This window comes from Conger conger, chromosome 1 (assembly GCF_963514075.1).
Source record: "Conger conger chromosome 1, fConCon1.1, whole genome shotgun sequence".
NCBI lineage: Eukaryota > Metazoa > Chordata > Actinopteri > Anguilliformes > Congridae > Conger > Conger conger.
In genome coordinates this window covers 46,116,042-46,131,674 of record NC_083760.1, presented here as the reverse complement: position 1 = coordinate 46,131,674, position 15,633 = coordinate 46,116,042, and the positions used below count along the sequence as shown (strand labels likewise).

Sequence of the window (15,633 nt, the reverse complement as noted above, 5' to 3'; positions counted from 1 at the left end):
TATGTACGTCGCCAACATAAACCACTTGGTGAATTCACAGTCAGACAGCAGAAATTAACTCAGCTTTTGTAAGGAAGATTCTTGTCAATGAATGAGCCACCTTTATAGGAAAAGCCTTTAGAAGGGAACATGCTTTCTCAGAATGTCAGTAGCTTAAAATACTATCTTCATGAGCGCCTCCAATTTAATCATGAGGGAATCATTTACCTCCAGCAATTAATAGAAGTGCACATTGCAAAGCGAAGCCTGCAGATACTGTATTTAGCTCTCGCAAAGGCACATTTTTATATGATCTTTGGAATGCTGAAAATATAATAATAAACTTTGTCCACTCGACATAAATGCAATGTACAGTGCATAATCACTGACAAATAAACATTTTCATAATGTTCCCAAATGTCCTGTCAATTTAACCATTTGTCCATAATGGTGCACAAGTTATTAGTTACGAATTTCCGATTTTATGAATCAGAATACATCGATTTACTTGCTAAAAATGTGCTGGAGAAATGTTGATAGAATGTCCATTGTTTACTTAGAATTTCTCTGGAGGAATTAGCATTGTTGTCCGTTTCGCCATTGCATACTTCTACAAAAGTACTATATGTATGCTATTACCTACATTTCGGAAAGGCCATCTGGAACAGGAAGAGCCCAGGTATGAACTTCTCTGACCAGTATCAGTAATCCTGTTGCACAGTAAATGCGTGATCCCCATCCGTAAGCAAAAAATAGAGTATAACTTCAACTGAACCTAGGACTGGCTGGTGGTATGGTATTGAAAGTAATAACTGAGAAGTATTTTAGCTAATGACATTACGTTTAGAAGCCTCTTAAGTATTCTCGAGTGAATATTTCTGAGGAAGACAGAGAAAACACCTTAGAGCTCCACAATAGAGGGCATTTTCATCCTCTTGACCCTATTTTCTATCGGTGATCATCTAAATACCTTCCCAGAATGCTTATAAATAAGGAGCAAGCCTAATTTTGAATAACAAATAGCATTTGAGTGAAATTGTGGAATGTGTTTGACTTGTTGATGGGGGTTGGGTATTTGACAAAAATGTCAATCAATGGACCTCAATGAATATATTAGTATACAAGATGTTATTATTGTGATTATTTTTTATTTTTTACAACCTTCTCGAACTGTTGCTATGTGAAGAGAGCACAAGGAAAGGGTGAGGAAGGATAACAGGCAAGGGGAATTGCAAACACTTTTTTTCAGAATAAAAATTGTTGCACGCTTTAGTAAGCAAAATACAGTATTTTTCATATCATAAGACCCATAATATTATTTAGTTTCCATGTGTCCTTTTAGAGTCTCCAAATGTCCTTTTTGGAAAACTGTTGAGACATAGCTTAGAAAAAACGATGGAGAATGCTCATTTTTTGGCGATATTGTCATCAAATTTGTTTTGGCTGTGGCTCCATTGTGTACACTAGGCACCACCAAAATGATCTGTATCCACTCAAAAACATAAAATGTTTTCAGTGAGGAAAAAAATCTTCCACTTCCACTGTGTTTGAGCTTCTGTAACTATGATTTAGTAATACTTAGAGTAATTCTGATTCTTGTAAAACAAATCCCAAAGGGTTACCTTTCAAAAGACACCAGGTCTATATAGTCAAAGAATAGTAGGCATTTTATTTATGGTACGTCATTTTCAAGCTTGTGTTAACAAAAAGGGCGATACTTAAGGGGTCAATATTTCATTGTGCTGGCATTATTAGAAAACAAGTAATTCAAAGTCTTCTTAAGAATGTAATTTATCTGCAAATACCTGGCCAGTCAGGCTCTGTTTGTTTTGCAAGTAAAAGACAACTTAGCACTGCTGCCTGACAGCAAGGAGGTCCTGGGTTTGAATCCCGGTCGGCCGGGGCCTCTCTGTAAGGAGTTTGCATGTTCTCCCCGTGTTTGCGTGGGTTTCCTCCGGGTACTCCGGTTTCCTTCCACAGTGCAAAAACATGCAGGTTAGGCTGAGTCTAAATTGCCCGTGGGTATGAGTGTGTGAGTGGATGGTGTGTGTGCCCTGTGATGGACTGGCGACCTGTCCAGGGTGTATTCCTGCCTTTTGCCCAATGTATGCTGGGATAGGCTCCAGCCCCCCTGCGACCCTGTTCAGGATAAGCGGGTTAAGATAATGGATGGATGGTTTTTGGCATGCGATTCGTCTGCCCTTTATAGCAGAGCGGGTACGCGCATCCAAGATGATCCAATGCTAGATCCACTAATCAAATCCTAGTTCAAATTTATAATTATAATTGCTTCTAAAGCCAGACAGGGATGTAACGTTACAAGCAATATATTATAAAGTCTGTTAACTTCATGTCGGGAGGGCAAAATGGAGCTTTAGAATGTAGACCACTGTGAACTGAATACATTTCTCGTAGTTCATCAACTTCTTTACTTCACAGCACTGGTGATAAAACGTAAAAGAAGTAGGCCTAAATGCTAGTGTGTTGTTAGCCCTTACTGGTCCCCATATGAGGTTACTATGATGTAGCTAGCATAAGCCAATAGCACTAACCCATACAATTTGCTTTTTAACAGTATTTGGTCTGTAGAACGAATAAAGCATTCGATTATGGTCAACCGCACCAAATATTTCTGTCGCACCATCAACAAACAGCAAAAGTCCCACTATAAGATTGATTTAAATTACAAATTATATGTAGGCAGTACTAATGAGGTTAAGTGCTGTGGTGGAAGATATACCCTATACCCTCACATTTGCCACCTGGTGGTGGTTGTGTGAAAAGCAAACCCTAAACCACTATGGATTAAGGGCAATCTTGCTAGAAATGACTTCTCCACCTGTTAGAGGCCGAAATGCAACGTGACTGCCGCTACATGTGAAATCTTGCAATTATTTTTCCCAGCCGGCAAAATTCTTACCACAGAACCAAGCCGCCAAATGAAACATGAAACCACTGTATGTTAAAAAGCATAATGGCTACATGCATAACTGTCCAAATACCCACCTTCAGAGTTCTGTCATTATCATTACAGCTTTTTCATGCGGTACATACATGTGCCTGAACATATAAACATTCAAAATTCAGAATTTCAGCAGTTTTTCGAATTTGAAGAATACTTTATGACTAATTTAGATTATCTTTTGAATAACTACTTCACTGAGTTTTTGCCCACTGCTACTCCCTGGAAGTTTTTTGTTTTGCACACCATTCGCTTAAATGACATTCTCTGCACCATTCTCTAGTGACTGGAAATCAGCAGTTTGGCGCCAACCTGTCTGGCACCAACAATCATTCCATGGTCAAACTCACTTAGATCACATTGCTTACCCATTCTGACATTTCCCCAACAACTAAACCTCATAACTACATCTGCATGCTTTTATGTATTTAGTTACTGCCACATGATTGGCCGATGAAACATTTGCATTAACAAGCTGTTATACAGGCCTACCAAATAAATTGCTCACTGAGTGTATATAATGGCATGAATGACCAGTAGAACTGAAAACAGAAAGAAGGGTTAATAAAAGGTGGCCATTTTAATGATCTACATTTCTTTTAACTTTCTGGAGCTCTGCAGGTCCCCATTGTTTACTTTGCTAAGGCATAAATATACACATCAAACACCAAAACACAATTCTAAACATAATTTCAAGTTTTTTCTTATGTTTACAATGCTTGTTGCAGCTATATTTACATAAGCACTGAAGGCAAGTTGCCATATCTTAATATGGTACTCTGATTTTTAATTGTATTTTTCAGCCACCTTTTAACAAAACAGATATAAAATACACAGAATTTCTCAAAACTTAATTAAACGTGACAGGTAAGTGGAGGCTTATGCCCACTATGACCAATGGCACAAATATGGTATATAACAGTCAATAACGCTACAGTAAATCATCAATGTAAATTCCAATATTCAGTAATTCAATTAAAAATGTAGAGGTGTGAAATTTGGCACACACCTTCCCAAATCTACTGTGCACCTAAAGAGCAGTGTATGTTGCTTTGGAATAATCTATGTGGAAAAAGCACAGAATTTGAATAAATCAGAAACTTTCATGAGATTATGTTACATACGTAACAAAAGAATATTTATAGGGCCAGTCTCACAGACACAGATTAAGCCTAAATTCAATTATGTATGGGGATTTTCCATACAAAACTCAATTTAGTCCTGGAATAAACTTAATCTGTGACTTTACAGTGGTCTCCAGAATTACTGGCACCCTTAATAAGAAATTAAGGACAGGGGAAAAAAAAAAAGGCTGCATAAAATAAACAACGTGAATAATGATCTCTATTTTATGTTCAAACAAACAGAAAATCTATATAATTTATTTAAATACATTTACTCTCATGTTTCAATGTTTTTGATTTAGTAATCTATTTTTTTCTGAAATCCACAGGTGTGTTATTGGCACCCATAAACATTATTGTAAATAAAATCAAACAAAGTGAAATTGGCAAAACAATTTAACTTTCATTTAGCTAATCTCAGTCTAATGCGTCATTCCATTACTTCCTGTTTCACGAGAAAAAACAAGGTAACAAGCATGCAAAATCCCTTTGTCAACCGTCAGCATGGGAAAAATTGACCATCATAAGTCAGGTATTGGGTAAAAAAAATACATGAATGTTTTGAAAACAGTTTTGCTGCCAGTGGTCCAGGGGCACTATTTAAGAAATGAATTCAACAAAGTACCAGGAAATCTTGGCAGAAAATCTGGTTGCTAGGAAGCAGTCTTGGTCATAAGTAGATTGTCTAGCAGGACAATGACTCCAAACATACATCAAAATCCATGCAGAAACAGTTAAGTAAAAACAACATCCAAGTTCTGCAATAGCTATCTCAGTCTCAAGACTTAAATCCCATGCAAAACGTGTATCTGAACTGAGGAGGGGGGCAAAAGATATCAATGATTCTGAAAGGTTCTGCATGGAGGAATGGTCAAAAATCCTTCCAAATGTGTTCTCTAGCCTTATCACAAATTATAGGATGACATTGCTGTCATCTTTAACAGGGGTGTTTGCACAAAGTAGTAAACCAGGGGTGCCAATAATTGTGGAACCTATTTTTTAAGGAAATATTTAATTTTTTTTATTTTAATAAGACTTTTCTTGATTCCATTGAATCATTAATAAAGTACAATAATTTAAGCATAAAAAATAAAGCTTATGTCAATATCTGTATTCTTTTTTAGATTACAACACGTTTTGTGCATATTTGTCAAGGGTGACAATAATTCTGGAGCCCACTGTACAACTGGCACACAATATTCACATAAAAACAGCCTACCCCACCTCCTGGTGTAATACAAGATTAATCTCCAGTCTTTTCCCCGAGTGCATAACTGTGGATGTGTGCTGTTTCTTATCACAATTTCAAGTGCATGCATGCATTAAAAATATGATCACAATTTTTTGATTTATCAACATACTAAAATGGACTGATATTCTGAATAATATTAACTTTCTGAAGTATAATATTCTAAATTACAAATGAATATGGAATAGAAAAGTATTTCCTCTAAAAGTCACATTGTGTTAGCTTGGGACTCAGAGGTGTATTGGGAGATGATTAATGGGACGAGAGATGTTACAATGTTTTCAAGAAGCACATAAACACATTAAAACCGTTAAATCATAGAGCACAGCAACAAGGTGGTAGACTTGATGTCCCTCAGTAGTAAAATGTGCTTACTGTGCGCAGCATCACCATCGAAAATACACATACAAATATTTAACAAATACATTTAAATTTAGTTATTTTCTTGCATGGCTCCTTTACACAAATACAGAACATAAAATAATTGCAAGAATACCATTGAATCTCCAGTCAATTCTGAAATGGAATCTGTAGTAGAAATTTCCATGCAATGTATTCAGCTTTAATTTCAGAGATTATGTGAAGTTTCAGTGTCATTGAATTTTGCTCAATAAAATCCTCAGGATAGCGGTCTTACTCTGATGGACAACGTAATGTGTACCAATATTATGTACCACAATCTTATGAAACAAATGTTTCTGACAGTACATCAGATTCCTTTGCCATCCATACACACATTAATGAATAGATAAATATTTTCTTTTTATGGGTTACAAAAAAACATAGAAATATTTTAGTTTTTGTTTATAATACATATTTGAATAGAAGTCACTTGGCTGATCCCCTGTGGATGAAGACAGTTTGTTGCACTGTGTGAATCCAGCACCTACTCCACCTGCTTTAACTGTGCTGGCACTCGTTCTTGCTGCAGGTGGCTTGGCGTTCAATGCGCCATGTGCCCTCCTCATACGTGCAGTAGCAGATCGTACAGTCATCGATCTTCACCTCCCGTCCAGCTGGTATCACAGAATTGTTTGCAAAGCAGTTAGGCCCTGACAACGAGAGAGAGAGAGAGAGAGAGAGAGAGAGAGAGAGAGAGAGAGAGAGAGAGAGAGAGAGAGAGAGAGAGAGAGAGAGAGAGAGAGAGAGAGAGAGAGAGAGAGAGAGAGAGAGAGAGAGAGAGAGAGAGAGAGAGAGAGAGAGAGAGATGTTAACTGTAATTTCGTAATAACAAAGCTAAGTCCTCATGCTGAGAGCTGTAAACACTACTACTAACCTGCACAAAAAATAGGTCTGCATGCTCTGTGAAGTAACCACAAAAGAGTTTATTTTAATTCCATATAAAAAATACTTCAAATACAGTAACTCAAGGTGTTACAAAGGTAAAGCATTGTACTATAAAGTAACTACAGGTCAAGTAAAAGTGCCATAATCTGATAAATATAGTACATTTTACATGCATTTTCGATACTTCAATAAAATTGTCTCACTTCACTCAGAATAACAGTGTGCTGTAGTTTACAGTTTTTCCCAACTGTATTTTCTCAACTGCATATTTTTCACTTTGCACATGTTTTTTACTCAAATAGTATTTCTACATCTCACGTAAAATTTCGTAAAAACTCCTCAATTAACTTGGGAACCACTGCTAACTTCTCAATTGCCAATGGAAGAGACTGTTCTTGCCAATGGAAGAGACTGTTCCTATATATACACTCAGTGGGCACTTTATTTGGTATTTATTAGACTTATTTTTTAGACTTCTGCTGCAGCCTATCCACGTTTCCACAGTTATGATGCGTTGTGTGTTCAGAGGTGCTCTTCTGTATACCACTGTTGTAATCTGTGGTTATTTGCGTTACTGTCACATTCCTGACAGCTTTGTCCCGTCTGGCCATTCTACTCTGACATCTCTCATTAACATGGCAATTCTATCTGCAGAACTGCTGCTCGCTGGATTTCTTTTTTTTTTTGTCCCATTCTTTGCAAACTCTAGAGACTAGTGTGCGTGAAAATCCCAGGAGATCAGCAGTTTCTGAGATACTCAAACCACCCTGTCTGCCACCAACAATCATTCCACAGTCACTTAGATAAAAACATTTTTCTATTCTGATGGCTGAAGGGCGACCTGTAGCATAGTGGTTAAGGTACATGACTGGGACCCTGCAAGGTCGGTGGTTCGATCCCCGGTGTAGCCACAATAAGAACAGCCGTTGTGCCCTTGAGCAAGGCCCTTAACCCTGCATTGCTCCAGGGGAGGATTGTCTCCTGCTTAGTCTAATCAACTGTACGTCACTCTGGATAAGGGCGTCTGCCAAATGCCATTAATGTAATGACAACACTACAAGCCGTAATGACGTGAACATTAACTCCTGACCCGTATCTATATGTTTGTATGCACTGCACTGCTGCCACACAATTGGCTGATTAGATAATCACATGAATAAGTAGGTGTAATAAAGTAAGAATATTCCTAATAAAGTGCTTTGTGAGTGTATTTTGCAGTATGTCCTTGTTATGTTCCTGTGTTCTGTCCTGTGTTAGTTTATCATTGTTTATTATCATTATTCTTGTAATTTATTATTTTTCATGTCTGATGTTCAGTTTATATTCATTAGTCTTTGCACTCGTCTTCCCCTGTGATGTCTGAGTCTGAATGTTTACTAGCCCAGTCACTCCCCTGTCTGCGTGCCCCACTATTCGGGTGTTTACGGTAGTTCCGGGGTTCAACCTTCCTTCCAATCTTGCATTCATTACTTCCTGCTTTCTCTCCATTTCATGTTTGTACATACCACTAATATACTAATCCCAACTAACATAGAAGTTGTACAGTACTAATTATACTAACACACTAATATGTTTGTCCAACTAACAAACTAGCATTCACTTGTTTTGGGTATTTGTCATTTAAATCACTTAACTAACTTACTAACGCATCTCCAGTTTCAATTCTGTTCTGTAACTCCACCTCCCTATTCTATCACTGATTACTTGCTTAGTTTCAGCAAAGTATTGGACCTGTCTCTCCGTATCTCTGCATCTCCTGATTCTCTGCAATTGTCTACTCTCCAGTCCAGAGCCGTTTGTATTACATGTATCTTTGTGAATCCAGTCCACGTTTTTGTTTCCCCCTCGTTATTGTCCTATTACCCTTTCATGTGTCTCACCTGATGTTTATTTGTTAGACCGCCCTCACTCCCATGCCCCGCCTAGTTTGTCTCATTCCCCTGTGTATTTATACCTGTCCTTTTCAGTTGCACGCTGCTAGTTTGTCTTATCCTGTTTTTGAGTCCTGAGCCCTTCATTCCTTCCCCCTTCAGTCTAGCCCCCTTATTCCCGAGCCTCGTTTGTTTCCCCATGCCTTGTTTCTGTTTGGATTTCCTGTTTTGACCCCTGCCTGCTTCCCTGGATTCTTCTTTCGTTGTTGTGGATACCAGTACCACTGCCTTGTTGGACTGACAGGCTGTGTGACAGGCTGCTGCTGAGACATAACGGTGTCCTGTAATTCTCATGTTTGTTTAGAATTCAGAAAGACTTGGAGACATTAGCCTGATTTCTAAGTTAACACTGTGTCTCTCCATGTAAGTCTAAAAGAATGTATGACTTGAAACGACCGACAGAATGAGGGGACTTGTGTATGGATCCTTTGGATTTAAATTGAGTTATTTTTTGGGGGTATCTATAACACAGAAATGATGCAACGTAGCTATACCAAAATCAGTAGGCTATTGGGCAAGCCCTTTGACATTGGATTTGAAGTGGGTGAGATGTTGAGGTTGAAACATAGGATTATTATTATTTTTTACAATTTCTATGATTTTTGGAGAGCCAATCAATACAATCTCAGTATTCAGACTCTTTGCTGTACCACTCCAAATTTTGAACAGGTGCATCCTTTCGTTTGCTTTAATTATCATTGAGATGTGTCCAGAACTTGATAGGAGTGCAGATTGATGGGCAAAAATTGCCATTTTTATCCACTTCAAATGTAATCTACAACACAATAAAGTGTGCAAAAAGTGAAGTGGTCTGAATACTTTCTGAAGCCACTCTGAATAGAAGCTTCAGAAGTTTAGGCTAAAATGCCAACGAGAATACATAGGACTCCTACAGCCCAATCAGCAGAACCTTGATACTAGCACACAGACAAAATGGCACGCATGATTCATTTCCATGTCATGTGCCAACTAACCCTCCTCTCTGCCTCATTACTCATTTGGCATGTGTGATTGACAGGTTACTGAATATTCAGAAGCTCCCAAATACAGGGTTGAATCTTGCCATGCATGTAGAAGTTTTGACTGCCTTCATTCTGCGACATATGGTCCAGAATTATTGGCACCCTCAGAAAGTGCATTTTTTCCACTAGCCGTGTGTAGTTGAAGACCTCCAGGGAACTTAAGTATTGTTTCTGTGTTTTTTGCGTGTGAGCAGTAGGTAATGAGGAAACCTTGTTAGTCTCAGCTGTTGTAGATTTGTTGTCAAATCGCTGCGTTAGTTATACCAGGTGTGTTGCTTTTTGTTATTAGTTAGCAAATGTAGTGTGTTTTTCACCAGCCGCCGGCAGTTTCGCTCGGTTCTGTTATTCTGATTAGGTGATCAGAATCAGTTACTTTGGACGCTGCAATTGTTAGGATAATTATTAGATCGCTAGTTTGCATTAGTAATTAGCAGTTTATATAGACGTGCTCAGAGCGACGCTAGTGTCGCTCCCTCCCATTTGGAATGGTATGGTGTGTCAGTACCCCATTACAGTCTGCTCTCTCCCCTTCAGAACGCGCTTCCAGCGACATGGCCCTCCACGGCGACGGAACCCCACCAACCTCTGCTACCCCTCACTGACCCCCTGTGACAACTTCACAGTTGCAGGGGGGCTATGGAACTGCCAATCTGCCACACGGAAGGCTGACTTCATTACTGGTTATGCCTCCCTCCTGTCCCTACAGTTTCTTGCCCTCACCGAGACCTGGATTGCACCAGAGAACACTGCCACCCCCGCTGCCCTCTCATCCTCCTTCTCCTTCTCACACACCCCCCGGCCCTCTGGCCGTGGAGGTGGCACTGGCTTGCTGATCTCCCCTTCGTGGAAATTCTCTGCGTTTTCCCTCACTGACCTATCCCTATCCACATTTGAATGCCACGCTGTCTCAATTACTCACCCTGTTAAACTCTATATTGTCGTTGTTTATCGTCCACCAGGTGCCCTGGGAAGTTTCCTTGATGAGCTTGACACTCTACTCAGCTCATTCCCTGAGGATGGCACCCCACTTATCCTCCTGGGAGATTTCAACATCCACCTGGAAGCCTCCCAGTCTGCTGCCTTCTTACCACTACTTCACTCCTTTGACCTCTCTCTGCAGCACTCTCCCCCAACTCACAAGGCTGGAAACCTTCTTGACCTGATCTTTCTGAGGAACTGCTCCTCTTCTAACCCCACTGTTACCCCTTTACACAAGTCCGATCACCACTTCATTTCCTTCTCCATCCCCCTAGCTGCTCTACCTCCCTCCCCTTCTCTCACCCCCACTGTTTCTGTCCGATGTAATCTCCGCTTTCTATCACCCTCCTCCCTTGCCCCCAGAGTCACTGCTTCCCTCCCTCCTCTTGAATCCTTCTCCAAACTACCCACTGATTCCGCATCTTCCGTGCTGCTTTCCTCTCTCTCCTCAGCCCTTGACTCTCTCTGTCCTCTTGTCTCCCGGCCTGCTCGATCCTCCCCTCCCAGCCCATGGGTTTCTGACCTTCTACGTTCTTCCAGGCCAAGCCTACGTGCAGCCGAGAGGAAGTGGAGGAAATCAAAAGTCTCTCCTGGCGGAATTCTCCTCCGCTATCACCACTGCCAAAAGAAATTACTACCAAACCAAAATCCAGAACTCCACTTCTAACCCTCGCCATCAGCACACCTCCCCCACCATCTCAGTCCTCGCTCACTGGTATTTTTTGACGGGAAGGTTGCAGATATCCGCAGCACCTTCGCGACCACCACTACTTCTATGCCTGCCTCCATTTCTGTGTCTGCCCCCTGTTTCTCCTCTTTCTGTCCCCTTACAGATGCTGATGTGTCTCACCTCCGGCTCTCCCACCGCCCTACTACTTGTGCCCTGGACCCCATCCCCTCAAACCTCTTTCAGGCAATCACGCCTGACATCCTCCCATTTGTCACCTCCCTTGTTAACTCCTCTCTGTCCTCTGGCTGCTTTCCCTCATCATTCAAGAGGGCCTACATCACCCCGCTCCTAAAGAAACCCACTCTTGACCCCTCCTGCATTCAAAACTACCGTCCGGTATCTCTCCTTCCTTTTCTATCCAAATCCATTGAACGAGCCGCCTCCAACCAACTCTCTTCCTTCCTCTCTCAGAATAACCTGCTGGACCCCCACCAGTCCGGCTTCAGACCTGGCCACTCGACGGAGACTGCACTCCTCTCTGTCAACGAGTCCCTTCAGGCTGCACGAGTAACCTCTCTCTCCTCTGTCCTGATCCTTCTTGACCTCTCTGCGGCGTTCGACACGGTCAACCACTCCATCCTCTTAGCCTCCCTGGCACCTACAGGGATCTGTGGCACACCCTTAGTGTGGATCCAATCTTATCTCTCTGGCCGGCCCTCCCAGGTGTCCTGGGCTGGAGGAGTGTCAACTCCTCGCCCCCTTGTTACGGGAGTCCCCCAGGGCTCAGTCCTCGGACCCCTCCTCTTCTCCATCTACAGGAGATCCCTTGGCCCCGTTATCTCTGCTCATGGCATCTCCTATCATTGTTATGCCTATGACACCCAACTCTTTCTCTCTTTCCCCCCCATCAGACACACAGGTCTCTACCCTTATCTCCGCCTGCCTGAGAGACATCCAGAGCTGGATGGGCAACCACCATCTAAAGCTCAACTCAGATAAGACGGAGGTGATCTTCATCCCTGCTTTAACCTCTCCCTTCTCTGATTTCTCCATCTCACTAGGGGATACCACAGTGACTTCATCCCCTAGTGCAAGAAACCTTGGAGTGGTGATGGACAACAGGCTATCCTTCTCCAAGAACATCGCTACGGTGACCCGGGCGTGCAGCTTCTTCCTGTACAACATCCGGAGAATCCGACCCTTTCTCACCACCTACTCCACTCAGCTCCTTGTTCAAGCAATGGTCCTGTCCCACCTGGACTATTGCAATTCTCTGCTGGCTGGCCTTCCAGCATCTGCCATCAGACCCCTACAACTCATCCAGAATGCTGCAGCCCGTCTGGTATTCAATGTTCCCAGACATTCACATGTCACCCCCCTGCTCAGCAACCTCCACTGGCTGCCTGTTATGGCTCGCATCAAATTTAAAACTTTGGTGCTCGCATACCAGGCAGTTAAAGGATCAGCCCCTGTGTATATTCAATCCCTTATCAAGACCTATACACCAACAAGACCCCTCCGTTCTGCCACTTCGTGCCGTCTGGCGCCTCCCCCTCGCCACACCTGCACTTCACGCTCACGACTGCTGTCTGTCCTGGTCCCACGGTGGTGGAATGACCTCCCGGTGGATGTCAGAACGGCAGAGTCTCTGACCTCCTTCAAGCGCAGACTGAAGACCCATCTCTTCAGGCTACACCTTTCCCTCCCCAACTCACAATCACTGTGATTAGCCTTAGACCGTAATGGCACTTATGTATAGATATCGTTACTTGTATAGGTATTGTTGTTTTTATTGGCTGCTGTTGTATTCTAGCTGCCAACAGTGGTATGCTAGTTTGAATGTTGATTGTACTCTTCAAGGGTTCTGAATTTCTGTATGTTTACACTAGGACTCGGAACTGTACTGTCCTCTCAGGTCTACTTTTGCACTTGTTCTTGTGATTGATTTGCACTTTGTTGTACGTCGCTCTGGATAAGAGCGTCTGCTAAATGCCACGTAATGTAATGTAATGTAATGTAATGTAATGAATGGCTAATTAAGGCAAGAATTGCCAAAATTGTGATGTTAAACAGAATCTTCACATACAGAGCTCCTGACTTATGGAACAACATTAATTTTCAATCCCGGCCTTGACATACAGTCTCTCTTTGGAGAGTGGAGGCTCAAAATTTAGATTAAAAAAAAATCCTACAGTTAAATATGTGTGAGGATCAAGACTATAGAGCTGTCTGGTCACCTGAGCCAATTGTGTTATCTCCCTGCCTGCATGTGAAAGCTCTGTTTTGTTCCTCTGTGTTGTGTCTGTGTGCTGTCTGTCCAGGGTCACTCTAATGGTTATGTACACCCCCTTTCTACAAATCTCAAGATATTCTGCCAAAGCATTGTGCCCTGGGGCCTTTTGATACTGCACTTACATTTTACCTGTGCAGTACTTGATATCATAATTATCTAGTTCATAACCCCTTTTGCATTTCTGTTCTCTTTCTTGGAGCATCTGCCCATTTCCCCCACCCCAAGTTCACTGAATGATACAGCTCCCTCTCATGCCATCAATTGCCATGCTGCAACTTTGATGCCTTAAAGCAGCACCTGGCACCACATTTCTTTGTTTGGACTATTTTACTACAGAGTCTATCCTTCAGGCTATAATCTGCCCAACCAGTGTCTGTTTGCTCTTATAGATTTCCCAGTGCCTCCCTATTACCACTTAGTTTATCTTTATTGACACCAGGCTACTCAGCAAAGGATGGGCTCCCCCCTGTATATATTTAGTCAATTGCTACACTACAATCGACACTAAATGTATCCTCACTTTGTTGGTTTTAGACCACCAACAAATGTTTTTAGGAGTTGTCCTTTCTCCATCTTCTATAGTGCAAGTGATAGATATGCTTATTAAATGTTCTCATGCCTGAATAGCCAGCATTATTATGAATTCCTGTGTTCTTATTCTTAGGCTATAAACCCTGGCCACCAAGAACAATCATCTTGAGTCAAGGATTTTCTAGTAATCATTATCTACGCAGCTGATTCACATAAAATGCAGTGCAAATAATAGCTTTAGCATACATATCTCAGTAGACATGCCATATATAGAACCAACCTATGTAATCCAGAATTAAATTGTAATTTATTACAATTGGCCTTGGTCTTGGCATGAGTGTAAACTTTTACTTTCTAAGGATAAGAGGCAAAGATAAAGGCGTATATGCAACATGGCAAATGTTTGGCTTCTTATCAACTGAATAGCCAGAAGCTCTTCCCCTCTGAAATCTAGGGACTTTGGTAGGTCTTACTCTCCAGCTGTCCTGTTTGAAGATGAATTCCCTGTGTTAAAAAAAATAAATTATGCACAATCCAGAGACAGCATTAGCATTCACCATATTGAGCATGTCCAGGGACCAAGAGCCATGATAATAAACATCTGCAGTCAGTGTCTGATGCCTGAGCCAAATTTGGAATGAATGAGTGAGTGATGACATACGTGGCCCTGGTTGAGATGGAAGTGTGTTGATGTTTGTGGCCAAGAGCGGGGAAACACAAATTAAATACACTCAGTGAGCAATATATTAGGTATTTATTACTTATTTTTTTGACTTATTGGTTCTACTGCTGTAGCCAATCCACTTAAGATGTTTGATGCATTGTGTGTTCAGAGATGCTCTTCTGCATACCACTGTTGTAATGCACAGCTTTTGGAGTGGCTGCAGAGGAGCAGACACACTCTCTGCTTCATCCCCCTACAAGACACAGCAGGAGGAGTGGAGATTTTCGGATTTAAAAAGGGGCACTGTGAATTTGTGGAGGGTTATAGCAAAAACAACAGCACAGTGACAATTGGCTGCTGAAACTCAATGTGTACAGTTTGCCAGCTGCTCCACATTCCATACAGTGCATTAACTGTATGTTCATTGTAAATTATTTTTAATTGGATATATTGCATCATGTTTTCTTTTTTGTTGATTATTTTAAATTGGATATCATGTATCATTAACATGTTTATTTTGTATTTTGCACAATGTAAGGTGACCTTGAGTGTCTAGAAAAGCGCCACTTCAAATAAAACGTATTATTATTATTATTATTATTATGGGGTGCACAAGACACTACACCGCAAAAGAGAGCAGTTCTATTGGGGACAGTGCTGGTGCAACCTGCAGATAGCATGCTGCTGTGATGAGTGCCAGGTTAAGAAAGGTTCACTGCTCTGTGGCAACAGCAGATGGCGGGCACTTTCATTTGTCTTAGCATTGGTTTGTCTGACACCCACCACAGTCATCTGACCCATGTTCAACTACAGTGGGTGTGTTGTGCTGCTTTTAGATTGACTCACACTATCCTCCATAAATACAGCTTCTAGTAATTATTTGTGAAAGTAAGCCCTGGTGTTCAATTCACTATTAGTCGTTACCACACTGGAATGTTTTCTT

At 41.4% G+C, this 15,633-nt stretch overlaps 1 protein-coding gene across 1 annotated transcript in view; it reads right to left on the bottom strand.

The window, feature by feature from the left end:
• Positions 1 to 3,497: 3,497 nt before the first annotated feature.
• The window catches only part of vwc2 (von Willebrand factor C domain containing 2), a 94,798-nt gene continuing 82,662 nt past the window's right edge, over positions 3,498 to 15,633 (bottom strand). Inside the window, exon 4 of the mRNA XM_061258784.1 lies at positions 3,498 to 6,366. Within this exon, the coding sequence (XP_061114768.1) occupies positions 6,215 to 6,366 (152 nt within the window). The 3' untranslated portion in view covers positions 3,498 to 6,214. The remainder of the gene's footprint in view (positions 6,367 to 15,633) is intronic.